The 12,768-nt window shown below is 42.6% G+C and overlaps 1 protein-coding gene across 2 annotated transcripts; it reads right to left on the bottom strand.

The window, feature by feature from the left end:
- Window positions 1-1,272: 1,272 nt before the first annotated feature.
- On the bottom strand, window positions 1,273-11,303 carry LOC119016130. Of its 2 annotated transcripts, none has more exons than XM_037092032.1 (17): window positions 11,172-11,303; window positions 9,648-10,005; window positions 9,471-9,503; window positions 9,277-9,330; window positions 8,987-9,086; window positions 8,619-8,891; window positions 8,391-8,448; window positions 5,839-5,906; window positions 5,481-5,705; window positions 5,289-5,327; window positions 5,052-5,180; window positions 4,884-4,960; window positions 4,640-4,762; window positions 4,462-4,539; window positions 4,316-4,390; window positions 4,005-4,091; window positions 1,273-1,373 (listed from the first exon to the last, which is right to left on the bottom strand). In XM_037092032.1, exons 6-12 carry the CDS (start codon window positions 8,832-8,834, stop codon window positions 4,889-4,891), a joined length of 807 nt encoding a protein of 268 aa, XP_036947927.1. In that variant the 5' UTR covers window positions 8,835-8,891; window positions 8,987-9,086; window positions 9,277-9,330; window positions 9,471-9,503; window positions 9,648-10,005; window positions 11,172-11,303; the 3' UTR covers window positions 1,273-1,373; window positions 4,005-4,091; window positions 4,316-4,390; window positions 4,462-4,539; window positions 4,640-4,762; window positions 4,884-4,888. The 2 variants fall into 2 exon arrangements, with proteins under 2 accessions (XP_036947927.1, XP_036947928.1); XM_037092033.1 differs by lacking the exon at window positions 1,273-1,373 and adding an exon at window positions 3,250-3,435.
- Between the last annotated feature and the right edge of the window lie 1,465 nt (window positions 11,304-12,768).

The following is a 12,768-nucleotide window of genomic DNA, read 5'->3' as shown; positions in this document are numbered from 1 at the left end:
TGCCTGGTGCGGAACGTGGCATCCTCCTTGTATCTATCTCGAATGTGTTTCTACTGTCTGGTGCGGAACGTGGCTTCTTCATTGTACCTATCTCGAATGTGTTTCTGTGGCATCTTCCTTGTATCTATCTCGAATGTGTTTCTGTGGCATCTTCCTTGTATCTATCTCGAATGTGTTTCTGTGGCATCTTCCTTGTATCTATCTCGAATGTTTCTACTGTCTGGTGCGGAACATGGCATCTTCCTTGTATCTATCTCGAATGTGTTTCTACTGTCTGGTGCAGAGCGTGGCATCTTCCTTGTATCTATCTCGAATGTGTTTCTGTGGCATCTTCCTTGTACCTATCTCGAATGTGTTTCTGTGGCATCTTCCTTGTACCTATCTCGAATGAGTTTCTACTGTCTGGTGCGGAACGTGGCATCCTCCTTATATCTTCCTCAAATGTGTTTCTACTGTCTGGTGCGGAACGTGGCATCCTCCTTGTATCTATCTCAAATGTGTTTCTGTGGCATCTTCCTTGAATCTAACTCGAATGTGTTTCTGTGGCATCTTCCTTGAATCTATCTCGAATGTGTTTCTGTGGCATCTTCCTTGTATCTATCTCGAATGCGTTTCTGTGGCATCTTCCTTGTATCTATCTCGAATGTTTCTACTGTCTGGTGCGGAACATGGCATCTTCCTTGTATCTATCTCGAATGTGTTTCTACTGTCTGGTGCAGAGCGTGGCATCTTCCTTGTATCTATCTCGAATGTGTTTCTGTGGCATCTTCCTTGTATCTATCTCGAATGCGTTTCTACTGCCTGGTGCAGAACGTGGCATCCTCCTTGTATCTATCTCAAATGTGTTTCTACTTTCTGGTGCAGAACGGGGCATCTTCCTTGTATCTGTCTCCAATGTGTTGCTGTGGCATCTTCCTTGTATCTGTCTCCAATGTGTTGCTGTGGTATCCTCCTTGTATTTATCTCAAATGTGTTTCTACTTTCTGGTGCAGAACGGGGCATCTTCCTTGTATCTGTCTCCAATGTGTTGCTGTGGCATCTTCCTTGTATCTGTCTCCAACGTGTTGCTGTGGCATCTTCCTTGTATCTATATCATCATGTACATGATGTCATATGTAGCGAAATCGGAGCACGAGATGACGGAATTCCTTAAGAACATCATCAAAAATGTTAAGACATGATGTTAACAAGTGCTACGAAATGAAACAAATTATGCAGGCCTACTCTAAACACAGAGAGGTCAGCACTCAAGAGGCTGTAGCCCATACCCTTAGCTTATGCCTCAAGAAGTGCTCCCGATCCGTGGTGTTTATTCGTCACTTCCACCTCTGATGCAACGCAAACAACAGCTCCGTGGACTGCTCTCTGTTGGCCTTTTGGCAGAGCAACAATTTTTGCAAATGGCAAGATTTTTGCAATCAGCTGCCTCTCAAGCACATTAAGTGCAGCCAATTCTGGGGGGATGGGCGCCAACTCCAAATTGTTTACCACTGCCATGGGTGGTATGCATCCTCTAAGGTGGCTGTCACAGTTGTAGCATATCCACTCATGCAGTCTTTCTTGTGGCACAGAGCAAGGGGTAGAGCAGTCACTGTCACAAAAGTGAACATAGTTTCCTGTCAAGCATGCTGCTGCGACTTTTGTGTGTTTACAATATTTTTGTCTTTTGCATTCTTTGACCTGATTAGGAAACATGGTTCTGTTACAAACGGTACAAATGTATGTGGGTCCATGTCTAATGGACTCACGAAAGACAGCTATGGCTGCTTCCATCACCGGATCAATCAGGGGCTGGGGGTGGTGGGGCACAATTTTTCTGTATTTTCTCCTGATTCTAAGTGCTCTCTGCATCTTGTAAAATGTGCTAAAGGCAGCATTTGTGGCCAATTTGGTTCCTCTCCGCTGGTCTAAATTCCAGATCGCTGTGATATCTGAGATTGAAATCTTGCTTTTTCTTTTGGCTATAGCTTTGATCCCTGTTGTATCTGTGTGTGCTCTGAAACACTGTATCTGACTGGTATCTACCTCGAATGCGCTCCTTTTGAGTGGTGCGGATCGTGGCATCCTTCCCTGTATCTCTTTGTGATGCAAGTCTTCCCTTGTCTCTTGAAAGTAGCATTTTCCCTGTTCCCTCTTCTGACGAGTTCTTCCTTCTTGTTATCTTGAACATTTTCATAGTAACATTTGAAGGAAAGTAATCGCTGATTCTGATGGAGACTGTCTTGGGCATATCTTATTCTTTGTGCTTGGAGTTTCTTTCTTCTAAATTCTAGACAGCTGCTGTACTTTTTCCTTTCATATTCAATTTTTTTTCTTTTTTCTTCACCAGACAGTAATGTGTGTTTTTTGCTGGCTTGACGCATCGCTCTTTGTCACTGTTGCTTTGGCAACTTTGTGAAATGTTTTGCTGCTGGCGGGGCAGGAGCCGTCTTGAGGACGCACTCTGCTGCTGGCGGGGCAGGAGCCGTCTTGAGGACGCACTCTGCTGCTGGCGGGGCAGGAGCCGTCTTGAGGACGCACTCTGCTGCTGGCGGGGCAGGAGCCGTCTTGAGGACGCACTCTGCTGCTGGCGGGGCAGGAGCCGTCTTGAGGACGCACTCTGCTGCTGGCGGGGCAGGAGCCGTCTTGAGGACGCACTCTGCTGCTGGCGGGGCAGGAGCCGTCTTGAGGACGCACTCTGCTGCTGGCGGGGCAGGAGCCGTCTTGAGGACGCACTCTGCTGCTGGCGGTGCAGGAGCCGTCTTGAGGACGCACTCTGCTGCTGGCGGGAGAGCTGTCATGGATACGCTGTGTGCCAGAGACACCTGAGGGCATTCTCTTGAACCAATGGCTTCGAATGACACCAGCACAAACTCGTAACTGGCAGAAGGGCCGCGATTTGCAAAGAGTTTGTGCAGGTGTTCAGCCAAGTCACTGATTTTTGAGAAGGTCTTCATAATTGCAGTTCCGTGGGGGTGAGGTAAGCCCATCACACTTCTTGAGTGTGAATCAAACACACCATACCTGCCTGAGTGGTCACGGAAAACTGCAATACACTCTGGACTTATGACTAAAGCCAGACTAACGTCACCTGACAGACACTAACTGTGTGGCAAGGGGCAGATACCAAGCCTGGCTTCCACAAGTCCACACCTGATTTCAGGCATGTGGACGTTACACATATCTGTCAGTCAGGACTTGTTTGGGCAGTTCTTCCACAGCGAGATGGTCACTGCGGAATCTTTTTTCCTGGATCAGCTGTTGTTTTAAACCTACAAAAAGTGAATCTCCCTTTGCCAGCACTCGATCAAGGACAGCAGTGTTAAACTGACAGACCTCGTTCAGATAAGCCAGAAAAGTCAGGGACATGCAGGTACACTGTTGGTTCCTGGAGAACTTCCTGTACCTCATGTCACTCTGACTATGACTAGCCCTAATACTAGCACTAAGCGGCACCTGAAATAAGAAATTATTATCATAAAGGATTACTTATTAGCATCATCATAAGCCTAGTTAACATTATTAGTGGTAGTAATGAACTTTTACATATACTACAGTCATAGCAGGGTGACAGTTTAAGCAAATGTGACTAAAAACATTTTACCTACTGCAGCTTTAAACTAACTGATTATACAATATCATTTCCACCAAATTTTCCTGATCAATTTACCATATAGATAATCTTACATATACACAAATGATTATGCTTAAACGACCTTAAGTATTATCATACTTGACTTGAACACATTACTAACACAGATTATTCCATATTTCAAATTTAAATGTTTTGAGACCATCATAAACCTTTGTCACCCCTTGTAATCTTGACCAAAGTTTGAAGGAGGCTTTAAAAGGACCTTTAACTCTGATACATCCATTGTACGTGTGTCACATGAAAACATTAATAGTAATTAAGTCCCTCCTTCATTTCCTTCCTTTTGCATTTCAGTTCAAAGTAAACCACACTTTACCTCTAACAAACATTTTATTAAGCCCACAATAAACCCAAATGTAAATATCATTACCTCTTTAGAAGGGGAATGAGAGGTGGCAAGTCCGTCATCAATAATCCAGGGCCAGCAGGACGATGAGGGAACTGGTGTCCCGACGGTCTGTGATAAGTAATAACACCAGTTAATATCTAGACATGAGGTAACACAATGCAGCAAGTTGATACAAGAAAAGTTTTCCAAATTTATTTCAATTACTCACTGACATTTGTGAACTGCAGCGAAAGATAATAGTAGCAGAGATGTTAAATGAACCAGTTTCATGTAGTTACAGCATTTTACAGTAAACGTTCTGTGTGTGTCTGTTGTGGAGTAAATAACTTAACTGGGCAAGGAGAGTGACAGGCAGCTTTAATGGTCTGGGATGGTCCAGCCGGTGAAGGGGTCTTCATCCTGGCCACCTGAGAACAAATAATAATAAATGAAGACTTTAACGACATTATGAACTTTATTCAATAGGAATAATCTTGACCTTCGCAACCGGTCAACAGCAGGGGGTCGCCGGATCACCCAAACTACAGGACAACCTGACTGGAGGGGATCCAATCAGCTGCTGACACATGAGAACAAATATGTTAAACTTCACGCATCTCAGTGAACACACTGTGTGTTCTGAGTGAGACTGTGTCTTGTGTCAGAGAGTAACATACGTTGGTCACTGAAGTTTGGGTGCGAGGGGGTGTTCCATCCGTGGTCCTGGACTGAGGAACCGGGCTGGAGGGGCCGTCGTCCTCCAGTCTCCGTGACAGCCTGGCTGGAGGGGATCCAACCTGCTGTTGACAGATGAGAACAAATATATTAAAATTCAGACAGAGTGGACAATGTAGTTATGTCTCCATGAAGACGCTGTTTTAACTGTAAACATTGACTATGTACGTCAGTTGTGTACCATACGTTGTTCACAGGAGACTGGTGGCAGGAGGGCGTCTCTCCGTGGTCCTATGACGCCTGGCTGCCGTTGGGGAGGCCACCTGCACCGTCAAATAAAACACAGAACCAGTAACTGTAGGGAACAAGGAGAAACTTTATAATACAGCTGAGAAGCGATGTCACACAATTTACCTTCTTGCGCGCTGGAAGAGATGGGACGTCCACCACGTCAGACAGCTGAGAAGGAGACACTTCCTCCATAGCACAAAGGGTCGTGCTACTGAACCACCGTGGGTTCAGTGGAAGGAAGGACTCCTTCTCCTGTGGAAGAAGAAACACCACAAAGACAAATGAATATTTGTCAGGTCAAATACACAAAGTTTTAATACTAACCAGTTAACTTGTTGTGAAAAAAGAAAAATAAGTCACCTGCTGCTGAGCCACGCTGGCCGGACCAGGAACCTGCGGCTGGGAAAGCACATCACATATTTGATTAAATAGGTGCTTTTTAGTTATGACTGAACCCGTAAACCAAAATGTACACAAACACATGTAAAAGACACAATATATTAATAATTTAAAAAAAAAAAAAAAAAAAAAAAAAAAAAAAAAACTACTAACCTTGCTGCTCTGACCAACAACCTTCCACTGGAAGGGGTCAGGAGACAGAGGAGCATGCACCTCTCCCTTCACAACCAGCTTAGGAGAAACCTTCCTAAGTGGCTGTGAAGGAGTAGGAGACACCGGGGGAGGGGGAGGTAGTGGTGGTGTCTCGAGGAACTGCTCCGTGGAGGCCCACAGCAGCTGGGTGAGGATCCCCATCCCCTCACGGTCACTCAGGTGAACCTGCAGACATGACAATACAAATCCATTTACAGACAGTTTAACTTCAAAGGTAGCTCGTGTCGACTGTTTCATATCGACACACAAGAAATTATAGCAAATTAGACCTTTTCTATCACACAGATACTCTACTTACGCCGTCTCTGCTCCACAGATCCAAGCACGTACGGGGGAAGTACTCCTCCGCAGAGAAGTACCTCAAACCTAAAAACGTGAAGAAAAAAAAAAAAAAAGTCATTACAATATTCACACATGTATGACTATGTTCATCACAGACATTTTTAACCCCTTCGCACCCACCTTTGTTGGTAATTTTCGCCTATTTAGCATACCCAAATGGAAAAGCTTATAACACAACTACAAGTCCCAGATGGATGTATGATACTTCACTTGAAAGCTGAAAACCTCTAGTTTCTGGAAATGTGCTTACCTAGCATGTACCATACACACAACCTAAATGACATCAGTTCAAACATGGCTCTAAAACATTTTTTCTTTGAAAAAAATAAGTCATTTTTGAACAACAATAACTCAGATGTGCTTCATGTAAGGCATATGGCAATATACCACATACCTTCTACATCTTGTCAACTACACCTGGATGAAATTTTAGACTTCTAGGCCTAACCTTATGGGAGTTCTGGAGTTTTTAGTTTGTGGTGTCACTGGCGTCCACGAACCTCTCCAAAACGTCTCCAAATGGCCAAATTGTGCCAAATGCTTTTACTCACTTCTGTGACACTGGAAACATTACTGAAGCATTTTGGTGACTATAAAGCCTTCCTCCATGATTCAAAACATAATTTTTTCACACATTCATTTGATGGGTGGTCGGAGGGGTTTCCACACGCTTCTAGGTGGCCATATTGAGATATTGTCATGCGACAAGACACTACAGAATAGTAACCATTATACAAAAATGACATACTGAAGTGAATTTCAAACAAGGATTTTATTATCTTTCAATATACTAATACTGTATGTACGCAGCGGGGGAGGTAGCACTGGTGGATGCAGAGGAGGATCGTTGGCACTTCTGAAGACCGCCTTCAGCAGGAGAGGGGGTTGGGCGTCTGACTGCCTCACTTTCAGGCTCCCAATCCACGTCACTGTCTTCAGACTGTGACCTACAAAACACAATGCACAAATGTTACCAAATATAATGAAAAAAAATATATAAATGCAATTCAATAGGGTGCTATTTACATAGGAAACAAATAAACACAGATATGATATTACATATTACACAAAATCAGGAAAAAAAAAAAAAGGTACATAAACAGAATAATTGAATTGGGTGAATATTCCCAGTGTCTGGTCAGTGAAAAAGATCTAGTTCAATTTGTGTACAAGCTTGATTTAAAAAAAAAAAAACCTAAATAAAAGGGAATTAGAGACTCAAAGAGAATTACATCATAGAACAGAATTACAAGGATTACATAGCTTTGGTTGAGTAGTTGATGCTAGCTAGGCTAATTAGCCCCTGGGGCCCTAACCAATTAGCGTCATTTATGAAATGCCAATATATACTGTACTGTTCACTGTAAGCATAAGAACCCCTTCCCACTAACTTTCATTCAAATTTCACTCATGGCTAAATAAATAAATCAAACATCATCAAAGATAACGTTACTCACCGATCTAAGATGTCGTCGAGGCCCTGAGCAAACATCTCCTCTCTCTCAGAGCCCTACTCACTGTCTTCAGTTTCATCAAATGATGCCATGATCCATTCCAGGTCTTCTTCTCGGACATATTTAGTGTTTTTTGTGGATTTCGCCATTGTAAACTGTGAAAACTGCCATCAAAAAAAATTTACATGTCCGGTGTGAGTGCGTCTGCTGCATAAAGTTAGCCCGCTAGCTGCCAGACGCAGCGATATTCCTCGGCTTGTACAAAACGGACCTGGGCACGCCTACCATCGTTGGAAAGGTAAAATAACTGGCTAGAAGCCTGGGTGATTGACATGTTGATAGCCAAAACGCTATCCCTGTACTAAGGCGGCAAAAAACAGTAAACAAAGCCGATTAGCCCTTTAAACAAGGAGCGCTCCATGTACTTCACGGGCTGTGCTGGGGTGAAAACTGAACAGAAAAAGATGGGGACACTTTTATTTTGTAGCCAGCAAAGTGATGAAAACAAGCACACCCAACAACACCATACAGGAACTAGAAAAAATAAAGATACGGCCGGTAAAGTGTGGATTTTATTTGACGAACAAAGCTGGTAGACGGTAAACAAATGGACTTTACTGGACGATATTCACAAGCTGGAATAATTTTATGAAAAACCATTTTGATGCTTTTGATCAGTGGATTCTTACGGACAACTGGAATATAAATAATTGAGGATTGGACACATATTACGGCTTTATGGCCGCGTCAAAGGTCGGGAGTCGCTGTGCGTTTCTTGTATCTCACGTTTACCATGCTGGTAAATATCCATGATTTATGGTTTAGTGCTCATGATTTCTGCAAAATCAACTGGATGAATGAATTGCTGATTCTACCCTTTCCAATGACATATAGTATGTCCGTAATGATGAAAGTTGAAGCGAGATACGTCACTGCGCAGTGTAGAAAACAGTCAGTTATCTGAAATCGCCCACCGGCAGGCGGGTGGGTGCGTACAGGTCAAGTACATTTCTTTTACTTGTTTTAATTGACAAGATTTTTTTTTGTTACTTACCCATACGAGCTGTCACATGATGGTACGCGTGGCGAAGGGCCCTCTGGTGCTCCTCATCCTCGTTCAGGCGGGGGGGGGAGTTTCATTCAAAATCACACACACACACCATATTTAGTACACATTTTTTGAAAGCTCATACAATTAATCTTATTAAAGTAGTCAATGTACTACTAGTGTTGTTTAACTACTAACAATACAAGACAAGCAAGACATGAAATAAAAGCCTACCTCCGACCAGCGGCTCCTCACAGCAGTGAGGAATTGGGCGTAGTCGACGGCTGCCTCGTCAACGGTCCTGCTCGCGGTCAGGTTGTTGCTAGGAGCAAGAACACAAACAGCATCAGGGTCTTGAGGAACCTTAGCATGTAGGACCTCAGCGCGCAGCTGAGCAGCATGGGCCCCAGGGGTCGACATGATACCAAAAGAAAACTTCCCTTCTGGCATCTTGGCAAAACGGTCCACAAAGGCCCGGAGATGGGAGTCCCCGACAATCAGAACAAACTGCAACAACAAAGAAAATTTCATTAGCATGAAAATCATTAATCCCTCTCAAGATCAATTACTTCCTTCATAAACTGGACAATAATATCACCTACTTGTCAGGAGACTTAGGTGGGATGACCAACTTGTGGCTCTGTCCAGTGAGCTTCGAAGTTGGCCACGTCTCCACTGGATGGCGGTAACCGGTACCACGGCCTGTTTGGTAAAGTACATAACAGATAAAAGGTTAAACTGATGAAGGAAAGGCTACTGGGAGATATCAACAATCACTTGTTTATACCAGTAAAAAAGTACAGGAAAACCTGTTGAAAAAGTTCAATATTGATGATGAATTAATTTCTTGATCATTTAGGGATAAAACAAGTAGATACTTATGTGCACGAACTTGCACATCATCCAGGCTCCAGAAAGGCTTGGCTGGGGGTGAAGATCCAACTGCCTGATGACAGATTAAAGACAAAAATAAAAAAACAAAAATTAATTAACGATAATCATAACAAGCATAAGATAAAGACATACAAGTTAAAACAAAATATAATAAAACATGTCTCATTGTGTGTGTCTGAGGTAGGAACATACGTTGCCGACTGGAGCTCGGAAGGAGGACACCGTCTGATGAGACATTAACATCAAAAGACATGGCAGACATTCAGAACTCAGCAGTTAAGGACAAAGCAATAGATGTGACATTTCTACAGCCATTTTCATGCAGACAGTTGTCACTGCAACACAGAGGCTTATCTACTGTGTAAGTACCTCCGGAGGGGTGGGGGAAGACCTCAGCTCCTCCAGGTTGAGCTTCCTCCAGCGCTGCTTCAACACCACAGACCGCCTCGACTTCCTTGGCATCCTGCTGATAGAAGTTAAAAACAAGAGAAAACAACAAGAGAAATGCTTGTCAAACTGATCTAAACCACCTAATGTAAACTAAACTAATCTAAGACAACCTAATATAATCTTATATGTAGAATGAAATTTGAGAAAACGATGAAGATGTGGTGATTGTGTGTGTAGGTGATGTGGTGATACTGCTCTGTGAAGGTTGAGGGCAATGGATGAAGGATGATGGTCACTCTCAGCTGTCAGCGGTCACTCAGCACAGGAACCCTTTAATCTTATCACAGACAACAGGCAATAAAAGGATAAATGTCTGTCAAATGTTACGAGTCAGTGTTAGCAACAAGGTAATATCATAACAGACACAAGTTAAACATCTGTACTTGTCATAATTTGTGTGTTTTTGAGCACAGTATTTTTTAAAATAATTCTATATTATAATTTATAATTACTATAAATTACAATTAAAATACTATGTCAATTTTATACTACACAGTATCAAATCATTTATTCCTAAGAACAAAGAATTACTATGACATGATAAATATAACACACAAGATAACAATAACTTCAACAAATGTGCTTATCAACATCTGAATGCACATTTATTACCAAAAGCAAAAATAGTCATGTATGAAAATGCTTCCTTTTCTATTTAATCAAGGTAGATTGTAAACGTGTATGGTACATCTAAAGTATGATATTTATCTAACTACATAGAAAGGCATTTAATAACATCTTATCACAAACAGGAGAAATGTGTTTTTCAGTAGACAGAAGGGAGTATTAAATACTAGTCACAATCTACACGATTAGATACGAAAAACAGCTTTTAGCTTGTGTTAATATTCTTGTATGAAAACAGAAAAACAAACAAAAAAAATCCCAAGATGATGAGTGTAATATCTCCAACTACAAATCTGACCCGTGTTAAGGATCTAAACATGACAGTACAGTTCGCACCCGGAGAGAAAAATGGCTACCGTTTGCGCCGCGAGAGAACAAAGGCCAATGTTCTTGCAGTTAGCATCTAGCTAATGGCTACCGTTCACGCAGTTAGCATCTAGCTAATGGCTACCGTTTGCGCCGCGAGAGAACAAAGGCCAAGTCTCACGCAGTTAGCATCTAGCGCGGCCTAACGTTTTAGCTCAGTGAGATATATATATATATATATATATATATATATATATATATATATATATATATATATATATATATATATATATATATAAATAAACAGATCGACCTTATATAGAAACACACCGACCATAAACAATTAATCTTCCCAAAATCACGACAGTAATGTTTAGATTCAATTACCTCACTTTTGTTAGAGGTGTGCGGATGTTAGCACAGTTAGCTTTTCGCTCCGGTTAATGTTTCTTTGTAGAAAAAGCGAAGTCACTGCTGTTGGCTTAGATCGCGGCCTATTGTTTTACATACCAGAGCCGAGTAGCGCCATTAACTCGTCTTAATATTGTTATATTGAAACAGACTGACGTAGCCCCGTTACTGTTACCAAGACACACATATGATATACTTATGGACCCTTATAACTTTGCTAATCGCTGTTGGCCTGGAGCTACGGGGCTCCGGGTAGCGGAGCTAACAGCTAACGTTAGCTATCTGTGCACTTGACACTCCGCTGTTGGCCCGGAGCTACTGGGCTCCGGGTAGCGGAGCTAACAGCTAACGTTATCTATCTGTGCACTTGACACTCCACTGTTGGCCCGGAGCTACTGGCCTCCGAGTAGCAGGGCTAACAGCTAATGGAGCTCAGTCAGTCTGTTTCAATACAACAATATTAAGACGGGCGAACGGTGCTACTCGGCTCTGGTATATAAAACACTAGACAATTCCCCGCCGGGGAATCGCGAGAGTGGGCTGTGCGCTTTGCCCCGTGACAAAAAAAATATGAAAGCTAAGGTAGAAGTATGACATCATGTTGATAATTCATAGTTTCATCTACAGTTCATGGTTCGAATGGTGTGTCTAGGTCAACGTATGCCAGAGCAAGAGATGTTTGAAAAATGTTGAAGATTTGCGACTTTTTTGACCTCGTCCCATTCATTCCTTATGGGAAATGTTTGGCAGTTTTTCGCGTCTCATGACGCGAAAAATTGATATTCTGAAAAACTGAATGATAGCATACCGAGTCAGATCGAACCGCACGTTTTGATGTATTGTTTGTTTGTATGCGCTCAACGGTGTGGGACGAGTTAGCGACAGAAAAAATGGCTCTCAATGTACAGTGGATTGTAAAATAAACACTAGACAATTCCCCGCCGGGGAATCACGAGAGTGGGCTGTGCGCTTTGCCCCGTGACGAAAAAACTATGAAAGCTAAGGCAAAAGTATGCTATCATGTTGATAATTTTGACTTCTATGTACATTTTACAGTTTGAATGGTGTGTCTAGGTCAACGTATGCCAGAGAAGGAGATTTGCGATTTTTTTGACCTCGTCCACACATTCCTTATGAGAAATGTTTGGCAGTTTTTCGCGTCTTACGATGCGAATTATCTATATTCTGAAAAACTGAATGATGGCATACCGAGTCAGATCGAGCTGCACGTTGTGATCTATTGTTTGTTTGTGTGCACTCAGCGATGTGGGAAGAGTTAGCGACAGAAAAAAGGGAGAAAAGAGAGAAAAGAGAGAGAGACAGACAGATAGACTGAGAAAGACAGACAGATAGAGAGAGAGAGAAAGACAGAGACAGACAGACAGAGAGAGGGAGAGAGAGAGAGACAGATAGAGACAGACAGAGAGAGAGAGAGAGAGAGAGAGAGAGAGAGAGAGACAGACAGACAGACAGACAGATAGAGACAGAAGACAGACAGATAGAGAGAGATATATGTATGCACAGACAGAGAGAGAGAGAGATAGGCAGGTAGAGAGAGAGAGAGATAGACAGGTAGAGAGAGACAGGTAGAGAGAGAGAGAGAGAGAGACAGACAGGTAGAGAGAGAGAGAGATAGACAGATAGAGAGAGAGAGAGACAGACAAATAAAGAGAGAGAGAGAGAGACAGACAAAGAG

The sequence above is a fragment of the Acanthopagrus latus genome, unplaced genomic scaffold, assembly GCF_904848185.1.
Source record: "Acanthopagrus latus isolate v.2019 unplaced genomic scaffold, fAcaLat1.1, whole genome shotgun sequence".
Taxonomy (NCBI): domain Eukaryota; kingdom Metazoa; phylum Chordata; class Actinopteri; order Spariformes; family Sparidae; genus Acanthopagrus; species Acanthopagrus latus.
Note: the sequence above shows the minus strand (reverse complement) of the source record. Positions and strands in the feature narration are given on the sequence as shown.